Here is a 24,635-nt window from a genome sequence, read left to right as displayed (position 1 = left end):
TAGCAATTCCCATTTTCTTAAAATGATCCACTGTAAATTTCTTTCCACTGTTTATGTTTTGTTTATAAAAATTTCCAATCACATTTCTAACATCGTTCTCTTTTAGATGCTCCATGTTTATTTGAATTAATTATTTAAACTCAATTTTGCCACAAAATGAAACTGTTGTTGTTGACCGATTAAATTTAAAAATTTCGAATCGAAAATTCGAAATTTAGAACAATTTGTGTACATTTGAAATCAGTCCAGATTTTTTGTGAACAGACGTTATGAAGAAATTATAAAGTATTATATTTATCATACAAAAGGAATATATATATAGTCATAAATATACAAATTATATATAAATAGTAATTTTAAATAAATTAGCCCAAAATATCTTCAATATCAAAATCAAACGCAGTTTCTTCACTTTCATTCGATTCAGTTGTTTCCCATTCACTTTCACTGCATAAATTATCGTAATCAATGACGTTTTTTTCTTTATTTACTGTTGTAGCAGGTTGAACTATTAGATCGAAAATAGATGTTCGCCGTTTTTGTAAAAATATATCAGTAACCATTCGATTACATTTTTCCTATCATTTTCACTAAAATTTGGATCATTGATTTTAATGGCCAAGATAGCGTTAAATGTTTTGTGGTTGATTCTGAGTCTTTGGTCTGACAAGCATTGTCAGAAGACTAAAAGCTCGTTTCACTGATGAGTTCAACCCAGATAAGCATATGAATAACTTGATAACTTTATATCAGACATTCAATTAATACTATAAAAATCGATTAACAGTCTGTTGATTATAAATGAGATATTTGATTTTAAATAACGAATTATATATTAGCATATTAAATAAACTGCCATCATTTTCAAAAAAAACCAGGAAGTTAATACAGGGAAATATGCACAACTTTAAACAACTTTAAAGTATGACAAACTAGTTTATCAATCAATTAAGCAAAATGTGTGATTATACAAAAAAAAGAAATTGTCTTTATTATCTAACAGTTCTTAATGTGTAAGTTTACAAATATCCAAAGAATGCTGAAAACCCGAACTATTATGTTAAATGCTTTTGCATATTTTGCCTGCTTTTTAACATACTAATTATTTATCTTTTAACATAACACAGAATAATACGGAACAGTTAAAGCTATTTGAAATAACTTAATTGATTTTTACTTTTTATTTTTTCATCAGAATATTCAAAAAATATTTTTTCATAACTTTTTTAGTATATCCTGAATGAAATAGTTTCATTTTTTAACTATTAAAACAAACAGTTTTACATAATTTGAAAAGTTTTCAAAAGAATAACTAAATAAAAACATAAAAATATTTAACTTTATTTTTACTAAAAATATATATATTTTGCACAGGCTTTATTTTGCTCGTGTAAACTGATTTGACCGGTGTGGAGGCAGGTGCTGGCTATAGCCCACTATTCCTGCCGAACCCCCTCTCTCTATATATATACAACAATATTAGACAATATTGTTTCGTCCTTTAGGACTCTTCAGTAATGTATTAATTTTTATGAGACCAAATCTTAACAATAAAACTAGAAAACTGATTTAAAGCAATTTAAAAGATTTGTTGTGTCATGCCAAAGTGCTCAAACTACAGAGTAGTGGGCCAGCATTACGTAACTTCTTCAATATTCTCACCCTCACAAGAGCTAGTGCCTGGTTCAAGATTTATAATTTCAAAAGTACGTTTACATGGGTTTATTTCTTCTCGCTCCAGATGATGTTTTTGTCTTTCTATTCACTTTTTTGTCTTTTCTGTGATTACTTTATCCAACCTAGAATATGTAGCTACTCTATCATTCAACATCCTTTTCATAAATTCAATATCAACATCAATGGTATTTTGTTCAACTTTAGTTATCCCCTTTTTCTTAGCAGCCATGTCCTTATGTATATATATATATATATATATATATATATATATATATATATATATATATATATATATATATATATATATATATATATATATATATATATATATATATATATATATATATACGTATATATATATATATATATATGTGTGTGTATATATATATATATATATATGTGTGTGTGTATATATATATATATATATATATATATATATATATATATATATATATATATATATATATATTTGCAGTGATGCTATATATTAGGCATTGTTGTTAATAAAAATATATAATTTTATTCTGATAAAAAAATATATAATTTAATTTAGATTTGAAAAATATATATATTAATTTTGATTTAAAAATATGTTTAAGTTTATTAAAATTATAGTTAATGCTTGGGTTTAACTGTCAAACCTATTTAAAAATATTACTAAATATTTAAACTTTATTTGTTCTTTAAAAAAAATCAGCTTATTTTTATCGCAATTATTTTTTTGGTTTTCCTTCCTAAACATTTTTTTGTACTCAAAATTAAATTTAAAATAAACAGCTGCATCAAAAGTTTGCACAAAACGTAAGTTAAACCTTTTTTTTTTATAATGCAAGTTAAATGGCAACAATTATTTTTTAATAAACGACATATTCAGCGATGTAATTTTAATAATAAAATAATAAACTAATAAACTTTAAATAAGTAAAGTAAATAAATTAACGTAATTTTTTAATTTGTTACTCGCAAATTTTTTTAAAATAAAAATTCATTTGTAGTTGCTAAATCGCTATTAGAAATTTAAGGAATAAATATTTTAAAAACTCAAAAATTTAACATTTCTAATTCATTTATGCAAATATCAAGAAATTTGTTAATACTAAACATTTATAAAAATGCAATATTAAATTTAATTATTTAATATTAAAAAAAAAAATGAAAAAATAAAAATAAACATTCCTTTATAGTAATAATATAAAAGCCATTAAATAACATTTAACTTGTTTTGTGGTAATTAATATTACTGCAGTAATTTAAAATAGTTAAAAAATAAAAAAATAAAGAGAATTTTATGACAACAAATATCAAGTTAAGCCAATATAAATATAAGTTAATGTATTAAACATTTTTTATTTAAAACAAGGCCTGATATATACATGTATAAATACAAATATAAGATTACTTATCTAAACACGCACTTATATATATATATATATTTGAGTGGCATTGATTCAACTACTTTCTTCGTCATATCTGGATCAATATGTGTCTAAGCATCTTGGAGCATGATTCTTTCCTTTTTAAACATTGTATGGCACATTTTTTCAACTTGTTTCTCTGTGCAGCGGCTTTGTTCATCAAGGTTCGTGTTTCGGAGTTAGAGAGTTGAGAGAGGGTTATAACCACTATTAAGTAGCCTCCTCATCTGTAGTGGCTTTCTCGGCCTTGAGGAGGTGAATAACTAAAAAAAAAAATTCTTTTACCCAGAATAGCTCAGAGGAATTCAATTGGATTGAGGTCTGGACTTTAAGCCGGCCATCCAAATAAATAAATCTGCTTCTGGACAAAAAACTCTTACTTTATTTGACATATGCTTAGGGTTGTTGTCTTGTTGGAAGATAAAATGTTTTCCCAACCACAGTTTTTTAGTTGAAGCCAGAAGATTTTTACTGAGAATGTTAACATAAATCTTCAAGTCCATAATTCCATCAATAAACTCCAGTTTTCCTATTCTGTTCCAAGCAATTTACTAATTTTTTAGCAAATGCAAGCCTTCATTTTCATTGAGTTTTTAAATAGAATGGTTTCTTGTGTGAAACTCTTGCTTTAAATCCACTGCTTTCAATCAACTTCGAATAGTACATGCACTAATTTGTATTCCAATATCTTTTTTAATAAGGCCTGACTCTTATAGTGCTGATAAAAGACGTCTTTTTTTTTCGCACTATCTTGACAATTTGTCAATCAATTCTCGATGTTGCTTTGGCTCTGGATCTTGGCTGATTTTGCACATATCCAAATGTTTTTTACTTGTTAATCAGATTGCTGATGGTTGGTATTCCAGTTTATTTATCGACCTAAACATTTTACCTTGCTTAACAAATCAATAACCATATGGCGCTGATTTGAACCAAATTGCCCTTGATTTTAACTCCCATACTTAATGATATCAATGGTGAATCTAATGATTTTTTTTTAATATTAGTCAGTTACTAAAAGTTACTCGTCATTAAACAACAATATTTCTATAACTATTGATTAAAAATTATTTTTTAATAATCAAATTCAAAACTTCATTTACAAAACATCATGTTCAGATAATTATCTTTCGTTGAAGTTTTTAGACTCCTTAGGGAGTTGATAAATTTTAGCATTCCAAATTTTTTGCCATAACCCTTATTGGTAACCCCTTGGTGTCAAATTTTAATTGCCAATCTCATTTTTACTATATATATATATATATATATATATATATATATATATATATATATATATATATATATATATATATATATATATATATATCACAAGAGATACTCAATGGCGACAAAACGTGCTAAAAAAATGAATTATATGTATTTAATTATATTAAAATACCTTCATCTTTGTCACCATCTAAAAGATGACAAAACTCTCCATAAAGAGTCTCTAAATGTTTTTTTATCAGAACCTGCTCACACTTCCCTGCAAGTTTTATCTGAGTACTCTCATGCAAATAAGCAAAAGCATGCCGCCTTTCTTTATTTAATTGAACTTCAGCCTTAAAAAAAAATGTAATACTATAATTTGCAAATTGTTATATATATAATTATTTTTAAAAGTGACAAATTCATTTCAATGAAAACAATTAAAATAAAAAGTAGGGGATAACAATATTTGTAATGAAGATTTTTAAAGAGGAGAAAGTGTATAGGTCTCATTTTAATAACAAATAAGAAGTAAATATTCTATATCTTATTTTCAGTAGACATCTTATACAATCTTATACAATCTTATACAACATATAAATAGTCAATTCAAAGTTATCATTAGGTGACATCAACAGGGTTCATGGCAGTTTTAGAAATCCATTTTCCCTGAGTTTTCCCTGATTTTCACCCAATTTCAAGTACTTTTTCCCTGAGTTCAGGTGGTGAAAGTATATAATTTTCCATGTTAATGTTGAAAGATATAACACTTTCGCAACTGAATCCATGTTCCACTAATACTATGATTAGAATTTTTTAAGGAATAAAATACTTCTTAATTAATTGAAAGCAATCTGTTAAAGGAAGGTTTTTAAGTAATAAAAAGTAATAAGGAAACAAAACCATAAAAGTCCAATAAATATAATAAAATATATTTTCAAAAATAACAATTTGTATCTATCATTTAATCTTGTATAAAACTAAAAAACATTCCCTGAGTTTTCCCCGATTTTTAAGATTTTCAAACAAAATTCCCTGAATTTTCCAGATATTTCCTGATTTTTAAGAATTTAAAAACTTATTCCTGATTTTCCAGGTTTTCCCTGAGTGCCATGAACCCTGATCAAACAATGAGACCTTAGATGACAGGTTTTTGAGTACAATCTGTAGATATGCCTAATGCTGTGATGGGCAGGGCCTATTCTAGACCCTTTTTGATAGTTTTGAAAAATGTTGTGTATTGTTGGGTATTTGCTCCTACTGAGGTGCTGCCAAATTACTTTTCAAGAATAGCTCTAAACCAGTACAAAGAAACTAAAAATAAAACTTTTTAAATGGTATTACTTTTTTCATGTATTCAGTCACAGGATAATGAGCTAAAAATGCTTCACTTTCAGCTGTATAGCATTGTTCTGTGTCCTGCAAAAAAATTGATTCAAACTGCTTACGATAGACAGAAAGGTTAGGCCCAGTAATGCAAGTATCTTCTTTGATTATGCCCAAATGAACTAAATGCAAGCTCAAGCATTCACAACACATAAATAATTAAAATTTTCAAAAAAAACAACAACAAAAATACAAATTTATAAAAAATTCAATAATAACAATAATAAAGAATATTTACCATAACTATCGATGACATCAGATATTAGGCTTGTATTTATAATATCACCATTTCTCTCTCTTCGTATTAATTCAAGAACAGCATAAGTTACCTGAAGTAGATCAAGTTGAAATAAATGCAGTTTTAAAGCATTTTTAACAAAACAACTTATGTTTGATAATATCTTTTGTTAAATTAAAAAAAAAAAAAAAACCATATAGGTTTTATGAATTCAAAACATTTCTTTAAGTAAAAATGTTTCAAACTAATAATCTTTATATATATATATATATATATATATATATATATATATATATATATATATATATATATATATATATATATATAAAGATTATTATATATTATATATATAAAGATTATTATATAATATATATATATATAATAAGAATAACATATATATATAATAATATATTATATATATATATAAAATAATCTTTATATATATATATATATATATATATATATATATATATATATATATATATATATATATATATATATATATATATATATATATATATATATATATAAAGATTCTTATATATTATTATATTATATAATAATATATAATAATTTTTATATATACATATATATATATATATATATAAATATATATATATATGTATATATATGTATATATATGTATATATGTATATATATGTATATATGTATATATGTATATATATATATATATATATATATATATATATATATATATATATATATATATATATATATATATATATATATATATATATAAATATATATATTTAAAATAAATCTATGACCTATCAACAATTAAGTGTTTGAAAAGTGTCTGTAGGCCTTTTTTTTGCTAATTTTTTAGCACTTTTTAAAATTTTGTTTAAATAATTTCAATGACTTTTTTTAAACTTTAAAGGTATAAATATCCAGATATAATATTCGATAAAATACTTAAGTTTTCAGAGATAATACGCTCAGACTACATCTTTAGTCCAACAACTTATTACTTGACAATGAACAATGTTCTAACAACTTACTACTTCACAACTAACACAGAATTTAACACTCTTATTCAACTGCTGACTTTTTACCCATAACAGAAAGATTTTATTTTACTTTATTAGTATTTAAAAGAAATGCAACTTTGGAAATGTGACAAAGCAATAAGCCATAAAGCAAAGCAAAGCTCAGCTTATGTTTACAGTACACCTTTACATTTTGTTCAAAAGAGGAAGAGCATTATTAGAAGACCTAACCCAAATAAGATAGCAATATTAAATACAATGAAGGATAATGTAAAAAACAATAATAAAAGGCATAGATAACCATAGCAACCATAGTAAATGCTAATTTTGTAATGAATTGGATATTTGGTTTTCATAGTGTCAGTAGCAAAAGATAATAAAAGGTAAAATAGAAAACTCAGAAGGTGAATGTGAGTGAAAGTGACCATTTATCAATATTGTAATGATAGTTGTGCTTGGGTTAAAATTTACCAACCCTTGCTAGTGAAATTAAAATTTTTAGTGGCATTTTAAGAAACAAAAAGACAAAAAGGATTTTATTAAGACAGAAATCAGTACATCATACTATCAGAAAATAAAACCACTTTAGAGATATGATAGTCAAAAAAAAATCATTAATCTAGATGAGAAACAATGGGAGATGATTAAATGAAGCATTCATTTCTGGTAACTACTGGAGTGGTACCACAGAGATTACTGGAAATGAAGGTCAGTATAGTCAATCAATGAAATCTTCAATACTGCAATCAGTAAACAAAGATTCAATAATTTTGAAACCTTTCCCATACACATTATAAAAAAGCTTATGAAGAAATACATTATAGAATTTATATAAATAAATATAATATATAAGAAATGCATTATACATTAGGATAAGTTTTCCAAATGTCTTTATGACCATTTGTGGTTGATAAGCAAACAATCCTTTTGGATATAAGAGTATTGTATAGCAAAACATAGCATGCAATTAAAATTAAATTAAATTAAAACAAGAAAAATGGACAGTGAAGATAAACTAAGCACTTAAAAAAGGGTCAGAGACAAAAGATAAATCAAAAAGTCAAGGTAAATTTTTTGGGTTGCTTAGAAAACAGAAGCGCATAAAAAATTTCAGATGATTCAAACCTGAATTCATAACAAATTAATGAATTAATGCATAAGCATATGCTCCAACCAAGCATCAAACTTTTGGAGTCTATACAATTCAAACAATAACGTTTGGAAACCAGGGCCAACGACACGGGTATCGAAGTGGGGGGTACAACCATCAATTTGTAAAAAAAGTCCTCCATATCTAGATTTTTCTATAAAAATAAAAAATAAAAAGTAGGGAAGGGCATAAGCCCCCCGGACCCCGGTGTCGTCAGCTCTGAAAACAATAAAGTATCGTTGAGATTTAAAGATAAAAAAAATTAGCCCAACCTAAAATAGACTCACAAATAGCATGTAAGTGTGACAAATTTTTCATAATATTAAAAAATTACTTTGATGACTATGATGACTTGTAAAAGATTGTAACAACTTGTAAAAGATAGATTGTAACAATTTGTAAAAGATAGATTGTAACAATTTGTAAAAGATAGATTGTAACAATTTGTAAAAGATAGATTGTAACAATTTAGCAGTAAGTATTGTTTTTATTGTGTAATATATTTTGGTACTATTGTCAAAATATTAGGTTGATTCATTAAACATATTTTCACAATCATTTCATAATCGCCTAATCGTTTTTGAGGGGTTTTATGTTAATGGTTGAAATGTATAGTTTAGACAATCTTCTTTTCTATTCTTCAACCAATCAGAAAATTATTTTTTTCATTTGTTTTACTGTGATGTAAGAGAAAAAGTTTTTTCAAAGCACGAAAAATGACTTAAGCAATTGAGAAATGTCTGTGACAATATATATTAGTTAGAAACAACAGCATACTGCTGTTTAAAACTCACATACTTGTGTAGTTAAAATAAGCCAAATAACAAGAGACAATACTATGTTCAGAATAAATAGCAGAACAATACTAAGTTCAGAACAAGTAGTAAAACTGTTTAACACAAACTGAAAAGCGATCAGTTTGATTTCAACTAAAAAGGAAAATTTGATTTGAAAATTCTTAGAAAGGAATCCTAAGCAATAAGCTATACAATTTTCTTATCTTTGCTAATAAAAATAAAGTTTGAAGAAAGTCCTCCATCCTGTGACTGAGAACAATATACACCAAAACAAAGACACCTTACGTAACATGAAAATGTTAGTACTCTGATATTTTACAGCTGTTATTGAAATCATAAATAGACAACATAATTTGCTTAAACAGTTTAATTAAAAATAAGAATCATTTACATCTAATAAATAATTTTAAATATGCTGAAAATTCAAACCAATAGTAAGTAAAACCAATATAAAAAGACATTAATAAAAAAGGTTAAAATAAATATCATGCCAAATAATGTTGTTTTTAAACAGATTATCAGACTAAAGCAATAACAAAGGCTGTCTTATTTAACTGGCTACAAATAAAACTTAACTAATGATAAAAATGTTAACATTAAGTTTTATGGCTATTGGATATTTTCATATCTCTAGGTTTCTTAATTACTGGATTTCACAATTACTGGATAATAATCTTACACTTGAAAACAATAAAATATCAAGATAACTATAAACTATAATTACCCTTGTATGGAGTCCTTTGAATAAAACATCACGCCAAGTAACCAATGCTAACTAAAGTTTTAAATGCTAACAAATCTTACATTTAATAATTTATTAAAAAAGAAATAATGTTAAAAAGCTTTTTATGTATTTACTTTGATCATTTACATTATTATATCATATATTACTATCTATCTTACATTGTAAATTTCATATACATCTTTTCTGCCTTCTCCGCACTCTCTTCGAATCCAATGTCTATTGAAATAAGCACAAACACCATGAAGTACTTTTGAAGAGAACTTGTATCCTTCCCACTGCTGTGTATAAAACGTTAGAACTGACTCGCCCATGAAATCAGCACCTGACTGAGAAAGAAAAAATAAATCTGCAATCATTAAAGTTTTCCAACTGCTTTATGTCAACCTAAGAAGACAAATAATTTTTTTTATTTAAAAAGAATTTAAGCCTATTTTTATAGGAAGCATCTAATAAACACATGAACTATAAAAAAAACTAATTATCAAAATAAAAAAACATAAAAAAGTATTATAGCTGGAGAAAATTCACTTAATTATTGTTAGGAATTTGCAAATCAAATTTAAATTGCAACAATATATACTTTTCAAACAATAAATTACCTTTATTTTTAAAATACTAAAAATAATTGTTTATTTCAAATTCGAATGCAAGTAAAACAAAAATAAACATGTAGTCTAAAAATTAATTAGGAAACAAAATTTATAAGTTTTGTTATTTAAAGTCATTTTAATAACAGGATTAAAAGTCAGCTTGAACTTTCATTCACTACTATCACTTAACATGCATTACATTACTTAAATGAAAACTATATAGAATTTAGAGCTAAACATCAAAGATTCAGAGACATTCGCGATCTAGCACAACAAAATTAAGAATAAAAGATTTTTTAAATATTTTTTGTGTCTTTTATTCACTCAGCCGTAAGTTACTTTATGTGTAGTTGAGTTCTGTTTGAACCTTTGGGGTGGTGTTCATTCACTCATAAGTTGCTTTATGTATGTTTGTATTCTGTCTTTACAAACATAAAGTAACTTATGGTGTTTACTCACCCATAAGTTACTTTATGCTTATGCTCTGTTTGAATGTTTAGCCTGTTTTGATGCAGTGTAAGCTCATTAACTAACTGGTTTCTCTAACTATAAATCTATGCTCGCCTTAATCTCTAGTATCTGTTAGATGTAATTTTTTTCCTGATGCACTTCCAAAAAATCATGCCTAATATTTTAAGGAACTGTTTGCAAAAAGTAACTCCTTTTATATTATCGCAGACAACTTAGGTTCAAGATCATCACGATCACCCTGCTACTGGTATCATGTAACCCAGACTACCTGCCCCATACCCTGCTGCCTAGTAGGGTGTGCTTTTTTAAAAAAAGACTAGGAGAAACAAACTCTGACTTAAAAATTCCCTGCCTTGGGGCTCTTGGTTGAGTAACAACAAGATATAGTCTCAATAAAAAAGCTCATCTTAGGCAGATGTTAACTGCATCCAGCTACTGGCTTATAGGAGGCCTCCTAGGCATTTTAGGAGTAAGCAAATAATTTCACTTACCAGCCTAAAACCCCTTCTTCATCTATGTAATATGATGAAGAAGGGGTTTGAGGCCGTGTAAAATGTGTATATGTAAACCAGTGTTACACTGTTTCCTGACTAAAATGATGAATGCTAGATCTTCTTGACTCTATTCTACTACTACTCTACTAGAGTTTTTGATTTTACCTCATTGATAGTGGCTATGCAATTCTTCCTGTTATCTTCTAATGAGGGTCCAGCTTGAAAACTCAGTTTGATGGTTCTGAGGCCAGATGGTAGTAAGGTTTCTTGAACTCTGTAGTAGCTTTCAGAGCGGCTGATTTCCTCAACATCTGCAAAATATCAGAGTATTAACATTACCATGTTGCGTATGGATGGTGTTCCTGTTAAAGTTTTTGGTGCGCATTGTTGAGGTCACATAAGTAGCAATACAACTTAGGAGGTTGCTTAGGAGGTTGTGCTCTATCTATGAATGAGTCAAGTTCTATTTAAACTTAAATCATGCCAAAAGTAACCCAAACTATTAATTGAAAAAAACTATCCCCACTACCTAAATGTTTTAATATATCTTTTACAAAAATTCGTCGTCTGCAAAGCAACCTTTCATCAGTTGAATTTAACCTCTTGCAAAATTCACCTATTTATCATGAAATTTTAGATTCAAATCCTTTGACCATTCTTTTATGTGTTTCAGCTTAGCACCTTTTCACCCTATCTCCTTTCTCTTTGTTCTTTATCGTTCTCCTTCCTCCAAAGACTACACTATTTTAGATGTAATTTCTGATTTAATTGACCATGCCCCCTCTCTTTATCCCTTTATAGATATTGTTGTTATCGGTGACTTTAATGCTCATCACACAGAATGGCTTGGCTCTAAAGCCACTGAGCCTGCTGGCACTAAAGCCCATAACTTCTGCTTTTCTCTAACTCTTACTCAGATAATTAATTTTTTGACTCATTTTTCTAACAACCCTAATCATTTACCGTCACTCCTTGATTTATGTCGTTTTTCTGACCCAAGCTTGTACTCAGTTTCTCCCTTTTATCCTTCAGGTGGTTCTGACCATGAAATAATATCTTTAACTCTTTCATCTCGTACTTTCTTTTTGAACTCACCCTATCATCGCACGACTTACTGCAATCCTAAAACTGACTTAGATTCTTTTCGTGATTTTCTATGAGGTGGCCCTTGGGTTGATGTCTTTTTCCTCTCGGCTGATAAATGCAACTCCTATTTAACCTCCTAGATTCAGGCAAGAATGGATGCTTTTATTCCTTTGTCTCAGTTCCAAGTCAATCCTCATTCTACTCCATGGTTTTCATCTTCTTGTGCAGCTGCTATACCTAATTATAATCATTTTTTTATCTTTTTCTCTAGAGAACAAACCACTATTTATTATTGCAAAAAATCAATGTAAAAAATGCTTTCTGATGCTCATATCTTAGAAGTTAGGCTCTAGAGACTTTTGGAAAATCTTCAACAGCGATATTAACAAAGGTAGGTCTCAATTCCATCTAATTCATTCCATTTAATTCCAATCATTTATGGGACCTCTTCCAAGGATAAGGAAGAACTATTTGCAAAGAAGTTTTCATCTAATTCAAATCTTGAATCTTATAGCCATTCTCTTCCTTTCATTGCTATTAAACAGGTTAACCTATTGTTAGACAATCAAATCACTCCAATTTTCGTTGCTAAAGTCATATCTCAATTAAGTTCTTGTACGGCTTGTGGGTCCAGACAACATTCCTGTCATAGTCTTACAAAAAAGTTCTCAAGAACTCTCTTCAATTCTCTCTAAACTATTTAATAAATGCTTGACTGAGTCTTGTTTTTCTGCCTGCTGAAAAATGGCATCTGTTGTTCCAATTTTTTTTTAATCTTTGATCAAAAAATTTCTCACATCTCATCTCGAGTCAAATAACTTACTGTCAGACAATCAATACGGTTTTCGATCCTCTCACACTACAGCTGACTTGCTAACTGCTGTGACTGAAAGATTTTATGCATTAGATGGAGGTGAAGAGGCTAGAGCTATAGCTCTTGATAAAAGTTTTTGACAAAGATTGGCATGCTAATCTTCTCCATAAGCTTGTTTCATATAGTGTATCTGGGAAAGTTTTGGAGATTATCAAATTATTTCTTTCTAACTGCTTTATAAAAGTCATCCTCGAAGGCAAACACTCTTCTTTATTTCCTGTATTCTGGGGTACCTCAAAGTTCTATCCTTGGTTATGTTTTGTTTCATATCAACATTAATGATCTTTCTGACAACCTTACATCTAAATAACGATCTTTCTGACAACCTTACATCTCTTTTTTGATGATGACGCAATGATCAACTTTATACTCTTGTCATGATAAAAAGTCTTCTCTTTTCAATCGCTTAGAACAGGCAGTCAATCTTAAATCTGATCTCACTTCTGTAACAGATTAGGGCTTGCAGTGGCTTGAAATTTTAACTCCAATAAAACTTAGTGATTTACTGCAAACATTTAAAGCAATACTGTCAACATTCCTATATTAATGAATGGCATCCTTTCACTGAGTCCTCTTTTTTACATCTTCTTGGATTATCATTTACTACTGACCTTTCACGGAAACCATATATACAATCGACAGCTAAATTAGCATCCATTAAGGTTGCTTCTCTTTATTATGCTCACCATTTTCTTACTCCTGATTCCATTCTGTACCTCTACGAATCTTTTATTCCTCTCTGTATGGAATACTATTATCATATTTGGTCAATTTATTCTAATGATGCACTTTCTCTTCTAGACAAGGTCTAAAAACACATTGTAAATATAGTTGGACCTGCTCTATCTGCTAAGCTTTCCCATTATCGTAAGGTTGCATCTCTTACTCTTTTCAACAAATACTATCATGGAAGATGCTCTAAGGAGCTATAATCTCTAGTTCCATCAACTAAAATTCATTCTTGTTTGACTCTTCATTCTGCAAAGTGTCATTCATTTACTGTATCTGTTCCTGCATGCTCTAAAAACTTGTATTCTTCTAAATTTTTTCGCCCAACTTTAACTCATCGGACCTCTCTTCCATCTTCATGTTTTCTTGACTCATACAACCTTCAACTTTTTAAGTCTTCTTTCAACCATTTTTTTACTCTATAACTCTATTATTTTTTTCTAGTAAGTCACAACTTAATAGTGGTTGTTTGCAGCCTTATACAGAGTGATTCAGAATAAAGAAAATTTTGATTTTATTACATAAAAAGGGAAAATATTGAACAAAAAATGAAGAAAGAGCATTTTTACAAGATTTTTTAACAATAATTTTTTGTTTATAATCTTTTTTATATAATGATTATTATTCTTGAAACTTGCATTAACAGGTCAATTATTGCATTAACAGGTCTCTTTTAAATTAATAGAAAAACAGTTTTTTTTATATAACCATTTAAACCCTATAACCCCTATAAACCCCCTATAACTGTTTAACCCCTTACCTGTGGTGACCATTATATTACGCTTTTTCCTTTTTTATTTTGGCTTGAACAGTTTGAATAAAAGTTATATAAAGAAAATATAAAGAAAATTTTAAGAAAAATCTAGCAATTTTATTTTAAAAATTAATAGAAAAAAACTCCACAAAAAAGGGGTAAGTAGCAATCCTTAAAAATACTTTTATTTGAAAAAATTTCAAAGTCCAGCGTTATTTTATTATATTAAACACATTGGTGCCATTATATAAACAAATGGAGTTGCCAGTAGATATTTTTCAAAAATATTGTTATTTTAGTAACCTTAATGATAGTAGACAGTGGACCAAAAGATAATGCTCACTACTCAACAGTGAACTACTTCGTAACAAATGGCTAAAAGATTTATTTACTTAAATTTAAGAATTTAAAAAACAAAACTCAGGTTAAAATAAATCATAAAAACAGCGAATGAATAAAAAAAAATTGATTCATTTTAATTAGATAAGTTAAAAGATAATATTTAATATAATAACTGAAATATATTGCATTAATTATATATATACAATGCTGCTCAAAAATTTAGCACACATAAGATTTAAGTTTCATTTTTCTTCTTTTAATTGAATTTTTAGGCGGTAAACTTCTTATGCCATTTCAGTTTGTTTTTTTTACAGTTAATTAAAACATACCTTATATTGAAAAAAAAAAATGAAAAAAAAATTACGTTAATTTAACCATCTATTTTAACTTAAACAGAGACCGCTAATTAAAGCGGTGTAAAAAAGCTGCTCATAAGTTTAGCACACTTGCACTTCTATTGTCTTTTAACTGCCGCTCTTTACTTTTTGACGTCAAATTTTTACTAAAAAGTAAATTTAATTATCCATTTTTACATTTTAACTGAACAAAAGCTTCTAAGATATACATATTATGTATTATCTCATTTGAAATAAACTTGGTATTTTTCGCTTAAATTTTGTTCATAATTTGACCAATAAGATGGGAAAAAAATCAATTAGCTCTGAAATAAAACAGCGTATTGTAGGACTACACCTTGGTGGTTTCAACAGTTCTGAAATTGCTCGAACTCTTAAGTCTGTATCTCGTTCATGTGTACTCAGAACAATTCAAAAATTTGAAAAAACTGGCACTACTGCAGACAAAAACCGATCTGGACGACCAAGAATAACAAGTATCACCGATGATAATAGTATCTATAGAATTGCAAGAAAAAACCCTAAATACTCAGCCAAATAGATTGCACAAGAAGTAAATTTGCCTCTAAAAAATCATATCTCAAGACAAACTGTAAATAGAAGATTGATTGATCGAAAACTTTGTTGCTACGTTGCTGCTAAAAAACCACTGCTTAAACCAATTGATCGGTTAAAACGTATCAAATTTTGCAGAGCTATTTTAAAAATGACTAATTATGAACTAAAAAGAATAATATTTAGTGACGAATCAAACTTTACAGTTATTAACCGAAAGAACAGAGTGATTATCCGAAGACACTATAATGAGATGTTTCGTAGTCGCTTCATTGTGCCGCGACTACAAGGTGGTGGAGGTTCTTTAGGCATATGGGGTTGCATCACTTATGACGGTCCAGGTCTCTGCTACTTATATGATGGTCGTATGGATCAACATAAATATATAGAAACGCTTGAAAATCATTTAATCCCGACTAGAGACATCTTTTTTAGCAATGAGTCGGAGTGGCAGTTTCAACAAGACAACGCTTCTTATCACAAGGCGAAAACGGTGACTATTTGGTTTCAAGAAAACAACATTAAGGTACTTCAGTGGCCAGCTAGATCACCTGACCTTAATCCAATCAAAAATATATGGACTGTACTGAACCGCAAACTCACTAAAGCTCCCGTAACATCAGCTGAACATCTTAGGGAAAGTTTGAAAGAGTCGTTCGACAGCTTATCAACTGATTATTGCCGAAAACTTTTTGATTCAATTAAAAGAAGATGTGAACTATGCATAAAGAACAAAGGTGGACATATCCCTTATTGATCTTGCTATTAAAGCAAACTTAAATCCAGGTGTGCTAAACTTATGAGCAGCTTTTTTTTTAACTTTTTTTTTATATACTAACTTTGATTAAAGATATTTAGTGGCAGACATTTGTTTTTTTCAGTTGTTTTTCTCTTAATGTAATTAAAAAAGTCTAATAAATTTTCGTTTTTTAAAAAACCCTGAATTTCTTATTTTTTACTTTTATATCATTTTTAAAGAAAAAACGCAACTTAAATCTAACGTGTGCTAAATTTTTGAGCAGTATTGTATATATATATATATATATATATATATATATATATATATATATATATATATATATATATATATATATATATATATATATATATATATATACATATATATATAGTACTGTGCAAAAGAAAGTAGCACCTAAGAGAATTTTAATATATTCAAGATAAAATGTCAAACAGAATCAAATTAAAACAAAAATGTATATACAAACATATTTTTTATTAAATTGTGTAATATAATACAAGTTTTATTAAAAACATTTAGATTTATAACTATACATAGACTTAATTAATATTTAGTGTGACCACCAGATGTTATTTACAATAACATTTTAGAGTCTTTTATTTATACTTTTATACAGATTTTCAATAAATGTGATGAGGATATTATACCATTCTTTTTTTAGAACATTCCAAAGCTCATTTACATTTTTTGGCAACCTTTCCATCTTCTTTCTGTCTAAGTAGTCCCAAACATGTTTGATTATATTCAAATCAGGGCTCTGAAGAGGCTAAGACATGGTTTGAAACACTCCCTCCTCTTCCAGATTTGACAAATAATTTTTACTAATTTGCAAGTATGTTTGGGATCGTTATCCTGTTGTAGGATAAAATTATCCCCGGTACAGTATGATGATGTAAAATATTTTTATATTTTTCACCTGTAAGCTTTTCTTTTTAACTAAAAATATCCCTTACCCCTTTAATTGAAATACACCCCAAACTTGAATATTACCTACACCATGTTTGATAGTTGATGCTAGACATAGCTCCATCAATGCCTCTCCCTTTCTTCGCCTAACATACTGACATCTATTCATCCCAAATATTAAAAAATTAGATTCGTCTGTAAACAATACCTTGTCCCATTGATTTTTCTGCCACTCTTTGTATTGTCTAGTGAACTCTAATCTTTTTTCTTTATAACCTTTGTAAAGGTTTTTTAATAGCTACACAGCCTCTTAATGTAGATTTTATTAAAGATCATCGCACAGTAGATGCATGTACTAAAGTTTCACTAGCTTTTTTTAGATCTTGAGTTCTGCGCTTACTTTCTTGCAATTTTGTAGCGCTGTTATTTTTAAAAACTGTTTATCACATAAGCTTAACTTCTTGGGACAACAAGACTTCTTTTTATCCACTGCATCACCAGTTTCATTATATTTTTTAACTATTTTATGAAGTGAGGCTTGCGAGCAATTCACATGTTTGGCTATTTTAACATGACTATGGTCCTCTTCATGTAAAACAATGATGCAATTTCTGTCATTTAATGGTATCTTTGGCATTTTATTAGTACTGAAATTATATTATTAACGAAATCATTAACTAAAATAAATAAATATAGTTTTATTTAAAACAATATCTTAGTTTAATTTAATAAAAGCTCCATATTATTTACTTATATTTATTTAAATGGACACTTTTTTAAAAATTTCTTAGGTGCTACTTTTTTTTGCACAGTACTGTATATGTATATATATATATATAAATATATATATATATATATATAGATATATATATATATATATATATATATATATATATATATATATATATATAGATATATATGTATGTATGTATGTATGTATGTATGTATATATATATATATATATATATATATATATATATATATATATATATATATATATATATATATATACATATATATAGTTCTATAAATTGTTGCATATGGGAGTACGGAAGGTAGAACATTCTTTTGTCAACAAATACGTCACTTTTAATTACTTTTGACTTTTGTCAAAAAATATGTTTTAAAAACATTCTGAATGTTTTTAATAATTTTAACAATGTTTTTATTTTTATTTTTTTTTACTGTAAATCATGCATGGAGTGTTGCTACATCGACTATCTAATAGCCTGACTCGCAACGGAGTACTGCTACATCGATTGACAAATAGCCTGACTTGCAACGGAGTGCTGCTACATCGACTGAGGGCTTGGTTAGAGCAGGCAGTCTATCAAGTAATAAAAAAAAAAATTCTAGTCTTGCATTTTAATTTTTACTTTTTGTCAACAAAATACAAGAAAAATTTTAATAACCAGTTAGAAGTTATATATATACCTATATATATATATATATATACATATATATATATATATATATATATATATATATATATATATATATATATATATATATATATATATATATATATATATATATATATAACACACACATATATATTATATTTATATATATGGTTTATCTTTTAATCATTTGATCATTTGTTAAGATTTTCACTTTTTAATTTAGTTTCATACTTTTTTTTTTAATTTTCAACTCTCTTTTCAGTTTATAGCTTATTTACTTTCAATTTTAGTTTAAGATTACATTTGTTTCTTCAGCCCATTTTTTTTAACATGCTAACTTAAAACATGCAAAGAGCCAAGACCAAGTTGTCAAAACAAAATATTATGTGGTCGTATAAGGTGTGTGACCACACTCCTCTCCGCAGAAGGTTTGCAAAATGATAACAAAAAAATTTATAGAGCACAAAATAAATGCATTTCATTTTAGTTAGTAAGTCTCTATATAAGATGAATAACTAAATTATAAATATGAGCAGGAGGTTATTAAGGGTGGTTGTCTTCTTCCCTGAGCTAGCCCAGTAGCTACACCACGTATTTCAAGTTAGGATTAGATGAGCCACTGTTAATAAAATCAGCTCAACCACCTGTTGAGGTTTGCTTCATGGACACTCCTTAACCATGAGCTTTTGATGGATGGAGCAATGCTCATGAGAAGCCATTAGTTTATGTGACAGTAAAGAAAACAAGCTCAAATATCTATTCTGCAGATACAACCAAAACATTGAGATATAAAATTTGGTTATACAGTTTGTAGTGTAGTTTGCAGAGTAGTTACTAAAATTAACTACGGTATAGTTAATTTTAGTTAATGCACCTGTTAAAAATGAACAGTTGGAAACTCAAGATGATATTAATGCTATTATGAATGAATGTTCAGCTCATCTGCTTAATCCATTAACGCAAGATTTAGTAATTTTAAACATTAAGGATCAAGTAGGTCAAGTTGTTAAATATTTTTGAAACAACTTTTGCATGTTGCAGTAACAATATATACGCCTTAGAATGTCAAATAAAATACATATTAGAACAATAATTGGCTCAAATCTAAAACACTGACCAATTCTATTAACAAATTGTGAAGAAATATAGCATAATAAAAATATTACAAAAATTGTAAATATCCTTGATTTAAAGCAAATGATTGTTGCAAATGCTTAAACACTGCCGATGCATCGGACCTTTTAAAGAAAAAGATACACGGTATTATAAGTTAAGCATTGTCTTTTTGACAATTCAATTGGCAAATTGTAATTATACTATAATTATCAGTAAGTCACTAATTAGTAAGTCACTATAAAACTGTCACTGTCAGTCTAAATAATTAAATTTTGTCAATACTAAAAAAATAAGTCAATACTAAAAAGAGTTTTAAATGTTTTAAATTAACTTAATTAGGATTTTATGATATTATTTTAATTAAATTAATTTTTTTAATTTAATTTTCTTTAATTTAATTTTTTTTTTTTTTTATATCTGTCTTAATTGATAATGCCCCTAATGTCAACAGTTGCTTCAGTAATCAAGTTAAGTTGCTCGCTAATGATGGCCTCATAGCTTACCATGTAACTTAAACTATAAATAAATAAAACTGTTACCCTTAGCAGATTGATTAAGTAATTATTCAAAAAATCTTTCAGCCTTTTGTAAAGTTCACTACCAACAAGTTGTGCACCTGTAAAAAAAAAAAAACTTGTTAAGACATACTTTATTTCAAAATCATAAAGTTGTATTAGATAAAAAGTGTATTCAGCCCTCAGAATTAGGGTCGGCATTTGGCAATGCTGACCTAAAAGTGTTTGTAGTTGGCAAAAAAATTGCCAACCCCGTTTCCACTTTTTATGGTAGGATCTTTGTTTTTAATTTTTTTTTTTGCCGACTTCTAAAAGATTGAGGACGGAAAATTATTGCCGACCTTATTTTTCCTAATTCTGAGGGTTGTGTATTCGGATAAACTATTCAAACAAAATTAAAAATTTTAAATTAATTTCTGACCTCCAGAATTTGTTTTTTTTTTTTTTGGAATTTTGTTGCTTGAGCTTGGATTTTGAACATTAGTGCAATAGTTGTAAACATGACTTTTAATGAGTTAAAGAAAAATATATCTGACAGAAACTAAAATATTTCATACTGAACCTTTATAAAATAAATAGTAAATAAATGATGAGTTTTTTTATGTACACACTTACAGCCAATTTAATCAAGTGTTACATATATATGCACAGTAGGGCGGGTCATACTTTTTTTTTTTTGGCTATAGCATAAAAAGTTGTTCTATCGGTCCAAAATCTTGGAACCATAAGATTTTTTAAATTTTAAGCTCAGTAAGCACTTGTAACTTGTAGTTGAAAATGAGGAAATAATGTGAAAACGCATATCAATTTTATAAAGGCATATTCTTATTAGTGTTCACTATGTTTAGTTTATATTACATCTGCTGGTACATGAAATGATATTAGATAAGTCTAAGTAAACATAAATTAATCACACATAACCTTAACTCAACCCAAAGTAATCCTAGCATATCGTAAATTTACCCTCATCAAACCCTGTATTACGGTGATATATGTGTTTAACATGTTCTGTTTTAGATTTTAGATTGTTTATAAAAAGTGATTATTGATTCTTGCTACAACAGGGTTTATTTCAATTAGTTGTTTATAATCAATCTTTTCTAATTGTCATCTGATATTGTTTGGACAAGTTGGTTTCCATGGTATTGAGTATTAATAAATGGCATCTGTCAGCACAAGACTTTGGACTAAACACTCAGTTCTGGGCCAGCCTGTAGTTATAAAAAAAAATCAACTTCCTACATCTAGTGATGTTTACAGACTGTATGACAACTACTTAAAGCACAATAAATATGATTGTATGCAGAAGAGAGTAACAGCTGTAGCACATGAAGTTGTAAGTATCTACAACACTGTGAGTATCTCAGTAATTGATTGATAAAGTTAAGGGTCTTGCTAAATATCCTAGTTCTAAGAAGACATCCATCATCTACCAAGACTGTTTGAAATCATTACAAACTGTATTTGATATATGTACTTGTAAATGTGTTGACAGTGGTATACAAGAGAATTCGCAATGTATTTGTCCACTGTCACATAAAATACCTCCAACAGAATGGTCTTTCTGGTTGGACCAAAAAACTGAAAGGAAAATGTATATAGGTGCTATAGATATAAAAGCTACAGGTATGTTGCAGAAGAAAGAAATGAGAGCAGTCAAACATTTAAAATTTGAGCGCAGTCAGAAAATAAAATAAGACAAAAATAAATTATATCTACAACAACATGAGTGATGATGCTGCTGATCATGGTGGTGAGGACGTAGAACTTCAACTAAACATGGGTGATGAAGTTCTTGATCATGAAATTTCCAGTGGTGAATCTGATGATGGTGTTGCAGCACCCAGAAACATGAAACAATATCTGGAGTTGTGCAAAGCTTTGGACAGATGCAAGATTAGTAACAGAGATGCTTGTCTTGTAGTGAATGCAGTGCTAAAAGATATGAAGCTATTGTCAGCAGAAACTGCAATAGATCCTGCAAAACTTAGATGTGAGAGAGGTCTTTTGCGGCAGAAACAAGTTTCTAAGCGTGCTGCCGAGATGCAAGAATTAATTTGTATTGGATTTGATGGGAAGAAAGACTTAACTTTTGTTAAGAAGTCTGGTATACGTAGAAGCATAAAGGAAGAACATTATGTTATTGTATCATTTCCAAACAATAACTACATTGATCATGTAATGCCAGAAACAGGTAAAGCAGCTGACATTGCAAATGAGATATTATTGATAATTGCAAATACAAATTCAGCAAGTATGCTACAAGCAGTTGTTTGTGACAGTACAGTAACCAATACAGGCAAACGAAATGGTGTGATTCGAAAATTAGAGAAAGGCATTGCAAGACCACTGTAATGGCTTGTTTGCCTGTTGCATGCTAATGAACTACCATTTCGGAAATACATTTCTGCTATTGATGGTGGATGTACAAAAGGTCCTAGTAGTTCCAGTGGTGTAATTATGATTGCGCTAGACTTTAATCCCAAGGATTTACCAATTTTAAAGTTTAAAGCTATGTTAGGAAAAGTGGTTGAGATTAATGATGAGGTTAAGAACAATCTAAGTACATATCAAAAATATCTTCTTAGAGCATGCTAAGCAGTGCAGCAAGGTTATACAAATAGTGATGAAATTAGGTCTTTACAGAACGCAATGCCAGGAAATTTAAACCATGCTAGGTGGCTGACAAAAGCAAACAGAATTTTGAGATTGTATATGTCAAAAGAAGTCTGTTCCCCATCACTATACAAAATTGTACGCTTTATAGTAAATGTTTATGCTCCTTCATGGTTCAATATCAAGAGTCATCCTTCTTGCGCTGATGGTGCAAAGAACTTTTTTTACTTGCTGAAGCAGTGTCATGAGCTTGGAAAAGAAGATTGGAAAGTATTAGAGCCTGTGTTGCAGAACAACAACTACGAAAATATTCTTCTTTCTGGTGTTTGTGACAATGATGATTCTGTGCGACATTTCTGTTGTGAAAAAATAATTAATTTGAGAAGTAATTTATGTAGTTCTTCTGTGCGTGTTTTTGATAAGTCAAGTATCAAGCTAAACGCCAATGCTTTGACTTACGCTGATATGATTGACTGGACTACAGCTAACCTCACACCACAACCATTGCTAGCAGCTATTGAGAATGAAAAACTTCAAAACTGTCAGTTTGATTTCATTTTTGGTATAGAAACTAAGGGGGTGCGTGTTTTTTTTTATTTTTTTTATAATAAGCAAAAATGCTTATAACACCCCTAAAAAAATACTTCTTTGCGCTAGCCATGGATATAGCCTTTGTATCATATTAAGGGCTTGATAAATTTCTTATATTTTTAGCTGTAAGCCTTTAAAGGGTAAATCTTTGCGGTAAAGTTGCAAGTACAAGAAACCTGTTGTTTTAAATGTTTTTGACCTTTTTACAATAAGTAGCACCTAGAGCAACTTTTTAGACCATGGCCAGGTTAGCAACTCTAAAAAAAAAAAGTGTTTTTTGCCGATGGTTCCATAAGTGTTTTGCAAATCAGAACTTTTATTATGGTACTACCATTACTTTATTCTTCTTTTTTTGATGTTAACTTACCTTCCAAAGGCCAAGAAGGCCACTAAAGACAAGGAGACTACTTAATTGTGATTACAACCCTCTCTTAACTCTATAACTCCAAAACACAAGCCTTGACAAACAAGGATGCTGCATGGAGAAACAAGTTGAGTGCCGTACTACCGAGGATAGTACCAAGATAGATTTGGAAGATTATCGTTCAAGGTTATAAGTTCCTTTAACAATATATATATGAGATATACATACATACATATATATATATATATATATATATATATATATATATATATATATATATATATATATATATATATATATTTATATATACATATATTTATATATACATATATATATATATATACATATATATATATATATATATATATATATATATATATATATATTTATATATACATATATTTATATATACATATATATATATACATATATATATATACATATATATATATATATACATATATATATATATACATACACACACAT

At 28.1% G+C, this 24,635-nt stretch overlaps 1 protein-coding gene across 13 annotated transcripts in view; it reads right to left on the bottom strand.

Moving 5' to 3' along the window:
• The window catches only part of LOC136087399 (cullin-1-like), an 87,826-nt gene that overhangs the window by 40,266 nt on the left and 22,925 nt on the right, over positions 1-24,635 (bottom strand). For 7 of the 13 annotated variants that reach the window (XM_065810087.1, XM_065810088.1, XM_065810089.1 and 4 more), the window contains exons 3-9: positions 21,000-21,082; positions 20,603-20,679; positions 9,786-9,953; positions 9,607-9,657; positions 5,926-6,016; positions 5,646-5,809; positions 4,492-4,654 (exon numbers count right to left, since the gene is read on the bottom strand). In XM_065810087.1, the coding sequence (XP_065666159.1) occupies positions 4,492-4,654; positions 5,646-5,809; positions 5,926-6,016; positions 9,607-9,657; positions 9,786-9,953; positions 20,603-20,679; positions 21,000-21,082 (797 nt within the window). The remainder of the gene's footprint in view (positions 1-4,491; positions 4,655-5,645; positions 5,810-5,925; positions 6,017-9,606; positions 9,658-9,785; positions 9,954-20,602; positions 20,680-20,999; positions 21,083-24,635) is intronic. The other 6 variants (XM_065810094.1, XM_065810092.1, XM_065810091.1 and 3 more) reach the window with 3 other exon arrangements.

This window comes from Hydra vulgaris, chromosome 11 (assembly GCF_038396675.1).
Source record: "Hydra vulgaris chromosome 11, alternate assembly HydraT2T_AEP".
NCBI lineage: Eukaryota > Metazoa > Cnidaria > Hydrozoa > Anthoathecata > Hydridae > Hydra > Hydra vulgaris.
This window is presented reverse-complemented; position numbering and strand designations above follow the sequence as displayed.